Source organism: Pogoniulus pusillus, chromosome 1 (genome assembly GCF_015220805.1).
Source record: "Pogoniulus pusillus isolate bPogPus1 chromosome 1, bPogPus1.pri, whole genome shotgun sequence".
Taxonomy (NCBI): domain Eukaryota; kingdom Metazoa; phylum Chordata; class Aves; order Piciformes; family Lybiidae; genus Pogoniulus; species Pogoniulus pusillus.
The window spans coordinates 4,206,723-4,219,457 of NC_087264.1; the positions used below are offsets into that span (position 1 = coordinate 4,206,723).

General features: G+C 48.7%; 1 protein-coding gene across 1 annotated transcript in view; it reads right to left on the reverse strand.

Annotated features, from left to right (window-relative positions):
• The window catches only part of LOC135180411 (serine/threonine-protein kinase 10-like), a 46,408-nt gene extending 33,889 nt beyond the window's left edge, over nt 1-12,519 (reverse strand). Inside the window, exons 1-6 of the mRNA XM_064152834.1 lie at nt 12,458-12,519; nt 9,228-9,350; nt 8,601-8,710; nt 6,079-6,160; nt 4,073-4,209; nt 2,944-3,054 (exon numbers count right to left, since the gene is read on the reverse strand). Coding sequence (XP_064008904.1) covers nt 2,944-3,054; nt 4,073-4,209; nt 6,079-6,160; nt 8,601-8,710; nt 9,228-9,296 — 509 coding nt within the window. The 5' untranslated portion in view covers nt 9,297-9,350; nt 12,458-12,519. The remainder of the gene's footprint in view (nt 1-2,943; nt 3,055-4,072; nt 4,210-6,078; nt 6,161-8,600; nt 8,711-9,227; nt 9,351-12,457) is intronic.
• Between the last annotated feature and the right edge of the window lie 216 nt (nt 12,520-12,735).

Here is a 12,735-nt window from a genome sequence, read left to right on the forward strand (position 1 = left end):
CAATGACTCTCTCAGTGAAGAACTTTCTCCTCACCTCCAGCCTAAATTTCCCCTGGCGCAGCCTGAGGCTGTGTCCTCTTGTTCTGGTGCTGGCCACCTGAGAGAAGAGAGCAACCTCCTCCTGGCCACAACCACCCCTCAGGTAGTTGTAGACAGCAATAAGGTCACCCCTGAGCCTCCTCTTCTCCAGGCTAACCAATCCCAGCTCCCTCAGCCTCTCCTCGTAGGGCTGTGCTCAAGGCCTCTCCCCAGCCTCGTCGCCCTTCTCTGGACATGCTCAAGCATCTCAATGTCCCTCCTAAACTGGGGGGCCCAGAACTGAACACAGCACTCAAGGTGTGGTCTAACCAGTGCAGAGTACAGGGGCAGAATGACCTCCCTGCTCCTGCTGACCACACCATTCCTGATGCAGGCCAGGATGCCACTGGCTCTCTTGGCCACCTGGGCACACTGCTGGCTCATGTTCAGGCAGGTATCAATCAGCACCCCCAGATCCCTCTCTGTCTGGCTGCTCTCCAGCCACTCTGACCCCAGCCTGTATCTCTGCATGGGGTTGTTGTGGCCAAAGTGCAGCACCCTGCACTTGGAGCTATTGAATGCCATCCCATTGGACTCTGCCCATCTGTCCAGGTGGTCAAGGTCCTGCTGGAGAGCCCTTCTGCCTAAATGGTGAAGATCTGGAGAGTGCTTTCTGTAGGTCTTCATTATTATACTTTTTTTGTTTCAGCACTTCCTCCCCACTATGCAAAGTGAAAGCATTTACACCTGCTGAAGCAAGACACCATGGGGGTACCTGTGGGACACTTCTCATCAACCTACACATGTTCTGTATTATCCAGCCATTGCTGTGCCTTAGCAGGTTGGAAACAACTTCAACACTAAGATTCTCTATTGTTAGAAACCAAGGAACTGTGCTCCAGTTTCTGGCCATTGCTCCTTGTCTTGTTGCTGGGCGCCATCAAAAAGAGCCTGACCCCATTCTGTTGACACCTGCCCTTCAGATATTGCTAAGCATTGATAAGTTCTCCTCTTCTCCAGGATAAACAGCTCCAGAGCTTTCAGCCTTAACACAGAAAGGTATCTTTTCTCCTACAAAGCAGAATAGACATATTGCATCTTTTCCTGCTCAGTACGAAAAGGACATTCCTCAGGAAGATTTAAATCATAGAATCCACCAGGTAGGAAGAGACCTCCAACATCATCCAGGCCAACCTAGCACCCAGCCCTAGACAATCAACCAGACCATGGCACTAAGTGCCCCAGCCAGGCTTTGGTTCAACACCTCCAGGCACAGTGACTCCACCACCTCCCTGGGCAGCCCATTCCAATGCCAATCACTCTCTCTGACAACAACTTCCTAACAACATCCAGCCTAGACCTGCCCCAACACAACTTGAGACTGTGTCTCCTTCTTCTGGTGCTGCTTGCCTGGCAGAAGAGACCAACCCCACCTAGCTACAGCCTCCCTTCAGGGAGTTGTAGACAGCAATGATCTCTGCCCTGAGCCTCCTCCTTTCCAGGCTGCACACCCCCAGCTCCCTCAGTCTCTCCTCACAGGGCTGTGCTCCACTCCCCTCACCAGCTTTTTTGCCCTTCTCTGGACACCTTCCAGCACCTCAACATCTCTCTGGAATTGAGGAGCCCAGAACTGGACACAGCACTCACATCAGTGCTCTCACAGTTAATGATTTAACTAGGTTCCTCCACTCTGTGTTCTCTACCCCTTTTCCCACACCACTCAGAAGAAGGCTATCTGGTGTCAGCACAGATGTGCCTGCCCTCACCTACAGGAGCAAAATCCCAAATCTGCTCCAAAAAACCACAGGCTAACAGAGCTGCAGTGCTTTGGTCGTGCTCCTCCCAGCCACACAGCACTGGGTAGGGCACAGGACATCTGTTCTGCTTAGGCTACACAGATTTCTCAGAGCCCTTCTGTGCACAGAGCAAATCCATGCTTCTTTAGCTTTATCTGACTAAAAGCAGATTTTCTCAGATATCACCATAAATGGGTAGTGGCTTGCTCCAAGTCTTGGTATCAAAGCAAGGACCTCACAGTCACAACTGTTCCTGAAGTTTCACTTTCTCCACTGCTTCAAGGTCTTGCCCTATTTCTGTGTTCATTGATAGCGATAAGGAAATGCAGACTAAATTTGGGTAATGGGCAGCTAAAGCTCCTTGTTGTATGAAATTTCTTACCAGCCTACTAGTTCATTTTATAAGCCTGTTTAATTTCCCTTTCAGAACCATAGAATTAAGCAGGTTGGAAGAGACTGCTTCACTTTCTCCACTGCTTCAAGGTCTTGCCCTATTTGTGTGTTCATTGCTTAGCGATAAGGAAATGCAGACTTGATTTGGGTAATGGGCAGCTAAAGCTCCTTGTTGTATGAAATTTCTTACCAGCCTACTAGTTCATTTTATAAGCCTGTTTAACTTCCCTTTCAGAACCATAGAATTAACCAGGTTGGAAGAGACCTCCAAGATCATCCAGGCCAACCTAGCACTCAGCCCTAGCCAGTCAACCAGACCATGGCACTAAGTGCCTCAGCCAGGCTTGGCTTCAACACCTCCAGGGACAGCGACTCCACCACCTCCCTGGGCAGCCCATTCCAATGCCAATCACTCTCTCTGACAACAACTTCCTAACAACATCCAGCCTAGACCTCCCCCAAAAAAACTTGAGACTCTGTCCCCTTGCTCTGTTGCTGCTTGCAAGGGAGTAGCGCCCAACCCCACCTGGCCACAGCCTCCCTTCAGGTAGTTGTAGACAGCAATGAGGTCAGCCCTGAGCCTCCTCTTCTGCAGGCTGCACACCCCCAGCTCCCTCAGCCTCTCCTCCTAGGGTGTGTGTTCCAGGCCCTTCATTTAACCACTTAAACCACCTCAACTCCAGGGTAAGCAGTACTGAGACCACTTCCTGTTGATAAGCACTGAAAGATTACCTACCGCAGGCTGCCTCTCAGAGTCTCAATTTCTTCCTCTAGGTGTTTCTTTTTCATCATATGATTTTCCACAAGTGCAAGTTCTTCATCCAACAAGACAGATAAATTCCTCAATCTACCAGGAGAAAAAAGAAATAAATTAGATCTTTTTTCAGAAGTAAGCTTGCAGATAGCACTAAGCTAGGAGCAGGTGTGGAGCTGTTGGAGGGTAGGAGAGCCCTGCAGAGGGACCTGGCCAGGCTGGATGGGTGGGCAGAGGCCAATGGGAGGAGACTGAACAAGGCCAAGTGCAGGGTTCTATATTTTGGGCACAGCAACCCCAAGCAGAGCTACAGGCTGGGGACAGAGTGACTGAGAGCAGCCAGGCAGAGAGGGACATGAGGGTACTGGTAGAGAGTAGCTGAAGATGAGGCAGCAGTGTGCCCAGGTGGGCAGCAGAGCCAATGGCATCCTGGCCTGGCTCAGGAGCAGTGTGGCCAGCAGGACAAGGGAGGTTATTCTGCTCCTGTGCTCAGCACTGCTCAGGCCACCCCTTGAGTGCTGTGTCCAGTTCTGATCTCCTCAATTCAAGAGAGATGTTGAGGTGCTGGAAGGTGTCCAGAGAAGGGCAACAAAACTGGTGAGGGGCCTGGAGCACAGCCCTGTGAGGAGAGGCTGAGGGAGCTGGGGGTGTGCAGCCTGCAGAAGAGGAGGCTCAGGGCAGAGCTCATTGCTGTCTACAACTCCCTGAAGGGAGGCTGTAGCCAGGTGGGGTTGGTCTCTTCTGCCAGGCAAGCAGCACCAGAACAAGGGGACAGAGTCTCAAGTTGTGGTGGGGGAGGTCTAGGCTGGATGTTAGGAGGAAGTTGTTGTCAGAGAGAGTGATTGGCATTGGAATGGGCTGCCCAGGGAGGTGGTGGAGTCTCTGTTGCTGGAGGTGTTGAAGCAAAGCCTGGCTGAGGCACTTAGTGCCATGGTCTGGTTGATTGGCCAGGGCTGGGTGCTAGGTTGGACTGGATGAGCTTGGAGGACTCTTCCAACTTGTTTGATTCTATGAATCTCTAAGTATGATTTCACTATGCAGCCAGAAAAGCCTTAGTCATAAAGTTACAAAACTACAACCCTGTATTTGAAAGCTGACAGGCAAAACCTACTTTGTCACCATCTCATCCCTTTTTACAGCCCACTGTTGTTCTTCTTCCAGTGTTTGTTCATATTTTTGGTGTACAGCTTTGTTTTCCAATTTAAGGTCTTTATTTAGGCATTCAGCACTGTGTAGATCTTCCTTAGTCTAGAAACAAGGAGCACAGGTATTAGTTATGATTTCTGTTCCTGCTTCACCTTACAGTAGGATGCTATTCTCTATAGAGTGCCTTCAAATAAAAAGAGTCCTTGAGGGCTTGACTATGAATCCAGATTCAAAGCATGCATGCAATTAACATAGATGGACATCACATTCCTGGATATTCATTTCCTTGGCCACATTCACACCAACCCCTCTGAAGCAGCCTGCAAGTTGTGTGCTGCTTCCAGCCACAAGTGTACCTTGCTCTAGCTGGAGGTAGTGATTTCCTCTGCAAACACACCAAACTCCTTTTAATTTGAGGGTGACACAGCACTGGAACAGGCTGCCCAGGGAGATTGTGGAGTCTCCTCCTCTGGAGAGATTCCAAACTGCCTGGATGTAGTCCTGTGCAACTTGATTTTGGGCAAACCTGCTTTAGCAGTAGGGTTGGAACAGGTTATTGTGCTAGGTTGAGCTCAGCTGGGATATTTTGGTGAGAAGAATTAGAGTATAGGCTGTGAAAAGGAAACAATGGTGATGTCTGCTGCACTCATAGGCTTGCTGAGGTGGATATGAACAAGAACACAAACATAGATAACAGAGTTTGCTCTCTGTCTCTGGGGATGCCTGGACTTAGAACCATGGAATCAAGCAGGTTGGAAGAGACCTCCAAGATCATCCAGGCCAATCTAGCACCCAGCCCTAGACAATGAACCAGACCATGGCACTAAGTGCCTCAGCCAGGCTTTGCTTCAACACCTCCAGCCACAGAGACTCCACCACCTCCCTGGGCAGCCCATTCCAATGCCAATCACTCTCTCTGACTACAACTTCCTCCTAACATCCAGCCTAGACCTCCCTTGGCACAACTTGAGACTGTGTCCCCTTGTTCTGTTGCTGCTTGCCTGGCAGAAGAGACCAACCCCACCTGGCTACAGCCTCCCTTCAGGGAGTTGTAGACAGCAGTGAGGTCCTACATATCTGTCTGCCCTGTTCTGTTACTGCAAATGCAGTCTCTCCCAAATCAACATCCTAACCTCATAACCCTCTGTTCTTTTGCATCCTGCCACACAAGACCACATGCCCAAGCTCGTTGCACCCTTCAGGGACCCTTAAGTGTTTTAACATCAGCCCCTAACATTGCTTGCCTCTATCTTCAGCACAACCTCTAGACCACACATAGAGTAGAAGGTAGAGGCCATGGGTGTGATGGTTTGGAAAATCACCCAGACTAGATTCAGTCAATCTGGGAATGGGAGAATGCAGCTTTATATTTACTGCTTAGCACAATATCCAAGCAGGTAGTTACAATATCTGCAGCTACAGACAGCAATAGACAAGGTAAAAAGTGATAGAGACACACAACAGCCCTCCCAGAAACCAGAGTTCCCAGCAGGGGCTCCCAACCACCCTTCCACCTTCTTCCCACCCCTCTACCTTACCCCAGACTTTGCCTTATATTAAAGGTGAGTTGGAGGGTCAGCCAGGAGGGTTAGGAATCAGATGAATTAGAGAGAAGTGCAGCCCAAAAAGCCCAGAGAGAGACTCTGTTATCTATGTTTGGTTCTTGTTCTTACCCATCTCAGCAAGCCTATGAGTGCAGCAGACATCAGCATTGTTTCCTTCTCACAGCCTGTCATGTAATTCCTCTCACTAAAATATCCCAGCTAGGCTCAAACTAGCACAATGGCTTTGGGAGATGTTTGTGCCCCTTTTTCCTACTCCCCTTCCTCAAGCACAGAGGCACAGGCAAATCACAGTACTTACAGCACCTCACATGCCATGCTTTGTGTAGATCTGTTCTCACTGAGTGCTTTCAACAAGACAAAATCTAGCAAAGACTCTGAGCCAGAAGAAAAAAAACATCTCTGTTACCTTTTCAAGTTCCTTATTGAAATCCTCCTTTTCCTGGGCAATTTTGGATTGTAAAAGCAGTAACTCAGAATCAAGCTGGAGCCTATTAAACAAATGCAAACCAGATGTATTTAGGAATGCTTTAACAATTAGAAAATGTATTTATTAATTAATACAAAAGGATGTATTTTTATTCTTAGGTGCCAGGGGAGGTCTAGGCTGGATGTTAGGAGGAAGTTGTTGGCAGAGAGAGTGATTGGCATTGGAATGGGCTGCCCAGGGAGGTGGTGGAGTTGCTGTGCCTGGAGGTGTTGAATAGAATCTTAGAATCAACCAGGTTGGAAGAGACCTCCAACATCATCCAGTCCAACCTAGCACCCAGCCCTATCCAATCAACTAGACCATGGCACTAAGTGCCTTAGCCAGTCTTTTCTTGAAGACCCCCCCCCCCAGCAAAGCCTGGCTGAGGCACTTAGTGCCATGGTCTGGTTGACTGTTTAGGGCTGGGTGCTAGGTTGGCCTGGATGCTCTTGCAGGTCTCTTCCAACCTGGTTGATTCTATGATTCTGTTTTTGTCTCTAGTTGTAGATATTGTAAACACCTGCTTGTACATAGTGCCAAGCTGTAAATACAAACCTTCCTTCAATTTTTCCAGAGCTGCTGAGTCTAGTTTAGGTGATTTTGTTACATGTGAGGGGGCAGGTAACACCCAAACCATCACACTAGCAGAACTGTTTCTGCAGAAGTCAGCAGCCAGGAAAGTAAAGATAAGCAATTTATAAGGAGGAAGTTCTTTACAGAGGGAGTGATTTGCCATTGGAATGGGCTGCCCAGGGAGGTGGTGGAGTCACCATCCCTGGAGGTGCTCAAGCAAAGCCTGGATGAGGCAGTGCCATGGTCTAATTGACTGGCTAGGACTGGCTGCTAGGTTGGCCTGGATGATCTTGGAGGTCTCTTCCAACCTGGTTGATTCTGTGACTTATTCTGTGACTTATAACTGCCTACAGGATCAAGGGCCAGGGCCGGATGCTGGCTGCAGCTCGTTTATTGCAGTAATTACATCTTTAATTAATGGCAACATTCATTTCATGAAGACATTAATGAATTAGTTCTGCCATCAAGAAAAAGTCCAGAGGCATAATTTTAACCCAACTCATACGTTCTGCCTTGGAGGGATTCATGACTAGGTCTGTACAGTGAAATGGGTTCCAACAAGAACTTTGGCCCACCTCTTTGGCCATCTAACCCTTCAAAGAAAGCCTGGATGAGGCACTTAGTGCCATGATCTAGTTGATTAGACAGGGCTGGGTGATAGTTTGGACTGGATGATCTTGGAGGTCTCTTCCAACCTGGTTGATTCTATGAGCTATGGTGGAGTCAGCAGACAAACAGTTGCAGATCCAGCCTGGATAATGCTACAATGAGCATTTCCACACTGAGCTCCATGGGTATAACAGACAAATCCATAGAATGCCATTTGGATTATTTTGCTCTTTCACATAGTTTGGTGATGGTTTGCCTCTCAGATAACATACACAAGGAGAAAATCTTTGTGCCATTGCACAGAGGCATTCCAGCTGGTAGGATGGTGGCAGTATATGCAGGGAGTAATGACTGAATCATAGAATCAAGCAAGTTGGAAGAGAACTCCAACATCATCCAGGCCAACCTAGCACCCAGCCCTAGACAATCAACCAGACCATGGCACTAAGTGCCTCAGTCAGGCTTTGCTTCAGCACCTCCAGGGACAGAGACTCCACCACCTCCCTGGGCAGCCCATTCCAATGCCAATCACTCTCTCTGACAACAACTTCCTAACAACATCCAGCCTAGACCTGCCCTGGCACAACTTGAGAATGTGTCCCCTTGTTCTGTTGCTGCTTGCCTGGGAGTAGAGCCCAACCCCACCTGGCTACAGCCTCCTTTAAGGTACTTGTAGACAGCAATGAGGTCACTCCTGAGCCTCCTCTTCTGCAGCCTAAACACCCCCAGCTCCCTCAGCCTCTCCTCACAGGGCTCTGCTCCAGGCCCCTCACCAGCTTCATTGCTCTTCTCTGGACACCTTCCAGCACCTCAACATCTCTCTTGAATTGAGGGGCCCAGAACTGGACACAGCACTCAAGGTGTGGCCTGAGCAGTGCTGAGCACAGGGGCACAATAACCTCCCTTGTCCTGCTGCCCACACTGCTCCTGATCCTGGCCAGGATACCATTGGCTCTCCTGCCCACCTGGGCACACTGCTGGCTCATCTTCAGATATTCTCTACTAGTACCCCCAGGTCCCTTGTTAAGACAACTGCATAGCTCTAGTTCCAAGGGCACTGTTTGAGAATATTTATCTCCTGATGCATAATTGAGTTTAACTCCAGCCATCCTCCAAGTCTTCCCATATGCCAAATGAAGGCAATGGAAAGATTCCCACTACCCATACCCTTTTTAGGCCTTGGTTGGCTCTTCTTAAATACTGAGCGGGGGCGGGGGGGGGGGGAAATTCCCCTCAGGAAACACTGCTGCAGGTTGAAAAAGTGGTTTAGTAGTTCTTACTTCTGTTCTGAGAGTATCAGCACATCTGTCTTTTTCATTTCCAGGTTCTTTTCCAGTTCCTTGCCTTTTTCTTTCAGTTTGGCTACAAGTGTTTCCTCATTAAGTAGAGCCTATAAAAAATAGAGCAGGCTATGTGAAAACAGGTGAATTTTCAAAAACAGCAGAGAATCATAGAATCCAGCAGGTTGGAAGAGACCTCCAACATCATCCAGTCCAACCTAGCACCCAGCCCTGGCCAGTCAACCAGACCATGGCACTAAGTGCCTCAGCCAGGCTTGGCTTCAACACCTCCAGGCACAGCAACTCCACCACCTCCCTGGGCAGCCCATTCCAATGCCAATCACTCTCTCTGACAACAACTTCCTCCTAACATCCAGCCTAGACCTCCCCTGGCACAACTTGAGACTGTGTCCCCTTTTTGTTATTGCTGCTTGCCTGGCAGAAGAGACAAACCCCACCTGGCTACAGCCTCCCTTCAGGTAGTTGCAGACAGCAATGAGCTCTGCCCTGAGCCTCCTCTTCTACAGGCTGCACACCCCCAGCTCCCTCAGCCTCTCCTCATAGGGTTTGTGTTCCAGACCCCTCACCAGCTTTCTTTCCCTCCTCTGGACATGTTCCAGAACTTACCGTGGATTTCAGACTTATCAAATCCTGGAGGTCCAAAAAGTTTTTCTTGATGTTTTCAAATTCATGCATTTTCTTGGTGGTTTTTGCCTCTTGAGCCAGGAGGGTTTCTGTAATTTCTCTTTTCTAAATTAAACAAAAATAATACAATTGAGAAATGCACTGTGCATTGTTCAAAAAAACCCTTATAATAAAATGCATTAAGCCTTCCAAAATTCAACAGGGATAAAAATCTGGAGGTTAGGAGGAAGTTGTTGGCAGAGAGAGTGATTTGCATTGGAATGGGCTGCCCAGGGAGGTGGTGGAGTCGCTGTCCCTGGAGGTGTTGAGGCAAAGCCTGGCTGAGGCACTTAGTGCCATGGATATTAGGAAGAAGTTCTTCACAGAGAGAGTGATTTCCCATTGGAATGGGCTGCCCAGGGAGGTGGTGGAGGCACCGTCCCTGGGGGTCTTCAAGAAAAGCCTGGATGAGGCACTTAGTGCCATGGTCTGGTTGACTGGATAGGGCTGGGGGATAGGTTGGACTGGATGATCTTGGAAGTCTCTTCCAACCTGGTTGATTCTATGACTCTATGATTCTATGGTCTGGTTAATTAGATGGGTTAGGTGATTGGTACCTTATGAGGACAGGCTATGAGAGCTGGGGCTCTTCAGCCTGGAGAAGAGAAGGATTTGAGGAGACCTTGTTGTAGCCTTCCAGCATCTGAAGGGCACCTACAGGAGGGCTGGGGAGGGACTATTGACAAGGTCTTGTAATGACAGGATGAGGGGTAATGGGTTTCAACTGCCAGAGGACAGATTTAGACTAGATGTTAGGAAGAAGTTCTTTTCAGTGATGGTGGTGAGACACTGGCACAGGTTGCCCAGGAAGGTTGTGGCTACTTCCTCCCTGGATGTGTTTAAGGCCAGGTTGGATGAGGTCTTGAGCAACCTGCTCTAGTGGGAGGTGTCCCTGCCTGAGATGGGGGGGTTGGAGCTGGATGATCCTTGGGGTCCATTCCAACCAAGACCGTTCTATGATTCTAGGTTGGACTGGTTGATCTCAGAGATCTTTTCCAACATGGTTAACTCTGTGATCCAGAAGCACATCAGATACACACCTCTGAAAGCAGGGCAGAATACAAACCCAGTAGAACCTTATGCCAGAGCTGGCTGGAAAAGAGAGGTACCTTTATTCTAAGCAGTTTGCCTGAAGGGGTTGTGTTCCCAGCACATAATTATTTATCCCACAGTCAGTAAGAAGCATCAGTGCTCAGAGGACATTCTGAGATGTGTCTGTGTGTGTGTGACAGATGTCATAGACCATGGCAGTTTTGGTCTGTGCATGTTTCTGTGTGTGCATATATATGCATACAGAGCATCCATGCATAAAGAGATGTATACAGAAGTCAAACCAGCATGTGTCTGCCCAGTGTCAAGAGAGTCACTTGTCTGTGCTGCTGTGGACATATGTTAGCTCCATCTGAGGAAGCAAAATGCAACAGCTGGAATAAATGTCAAGGTCATTTTGATTTGGGCTCTATCTCTAAACTCTGGAAGTACATTTTGAAGCCTTTACCTTTTTATCAAATTCCTCTTTCTCTTTCTCAAGTTGGTTCATTTTTTCTGCTCTATTTTCTTTCAGTTCTGCTAATGCTGCTTTCATCCTGATTATTTCTCCTTCTGTATCTCTTATTTTATCATAAGTTTCCATTAAGAGAGCATTTGTGTTAGCTTTGACTGTCATCCTTTCATTCAATAAGTCCTCTTGTTCCTTATACTGTGTCCACAGCAATTCTTGTTCCTTACTGCAAAAATAAAAGATGAAAAATTGATTTCCTTCCATTCATCCAGATCAAAATCCAGTTCAGATCCTTTTTTTTTTTAATGAACAGAGAAACATAGAATCAAAGAGGTTGGAAGAGACCTCCAGGATCATCCAGTCCAACCTAGCACCCAGCCCTAGCCAGTCAACCAGACCATAGAATCAGAGAATCATAGAATCAAGCAGGTTGGAAGAGACCTCCAGTGTAATCCAGTCCAACCTAGCACCCAGCCCTAGCCAGTCAACCAGACCATGGCACTAAGTGCCTCAGCCAGGCTTTTTGGTGAATGGTGCCACATCCAGCTGGCAGCTGGCACTGGTGGTGTTCCCCAAGGATCAGTGCTAGGCCCAGACCTGTTGAATATTGTTATTGATGAGCTGGATGAGGGGATTGAGTCCAGCATCAGTAAGTTTGCAGATGGCACCAAGCTAGGAGCAGGTGTGGAGCTGTTGGAGGGTAGGAGAGCCCTGCAGAGGGACCTTGCCAGGCTGGATGGGTGGGCAGAGGCCAAGGGGATGAGATTGAACAAGGCCAAGGGCAGGGTTCTGCACTTTGGCCACAACAACCCCAAGGAGCATTACAGGCTGGGGCCAGAGTGGGTGAGAGCAGCCAGGAGGAAAGGGGCCTGGAGGTGTTGGTAGAGAGTAGCTGAAGATGAGCCAGCAGTGTGCCCAGGTGGCCAAGAGAGCCAATGGTATCCTGGCCTGGCTCAGGAGCAGTGTGGGCAGCAGGACAAGGGAGGTTATTCTGCCCCTGTGCTCAGCACTGCTCAGGCCACACCTTGAGTGCTGTGTCCAGTTCTGGGCTCCTCAATTCAAGAGAGATGTTGAGGTGCTGGAAGGTGTCCAGAGAAGGGCAATGAAGATGGTGAGGGGCCTGGAGCAGAGCCCTGTGAGGAGAGGCTGAGGGAGCTGGGGGTGTGCAGCCTGCAGAAGAGGAGGCTCAGGGCAGAGCTCATTGCTGTCTGCAACTACCTGAAGGGAGGCTGTAGCCAGGTGGGGTTGGTCTCTTCTGCCAGGCTACCAGCAATAGAACAAGGGGACAGAGTCTCAAGTTGTGTTGGGGGAGGTCTAGGCTGGATGTTAGGATGGAGTTGTTAGCAGAGAGAGTGATTGGCATTGGAATGGGCTGCCCAGGGAGGTGGTGGAGTCTCTGTGCCTGGAGGTGTTGCACCAAAGCCTGGCTGAGGCACTTAGTGCCATGGTTTAGATGTCTGGTTGGAGCTGGATGCTAGGTTGGAGTGGATGATGTTGGAGGTCTCTTCCAACCTGATTGATTCTAGGATTCTATATGATTCTGTGGTTCTTGACCATCTGTGGATAGCTGCAGGGATGAGAGCCAAGCACCGCTCACCATGTTTTCATAACATTTCAGTGCTCCTCAGTGATCTTTTCTGGTATGTTTTTTCTTGTCCAAATGAGTACTTACCACAGTGCAACATTCTCTCTTTCACAAAGGGTTTGCTTCTCCTCCAGTAATTCGATTTCATCAGTGATGCTTTTCACTGCAGACAGCAGCTGGTGCATCTCAGCAGCACTGGATTCACGTACAGCAGTAACAAGAGCTGCAAAATAAATATGTATCATGCAGCAGCCATTTAGCTATGAAAAAGTGTATAGGAGGTAATGCATTAAAGGATTAATCCATAATCTTGAATTCACTAGAATCATAGTATCAACCAGGTTGGAAGAGACCTCCAACATCAT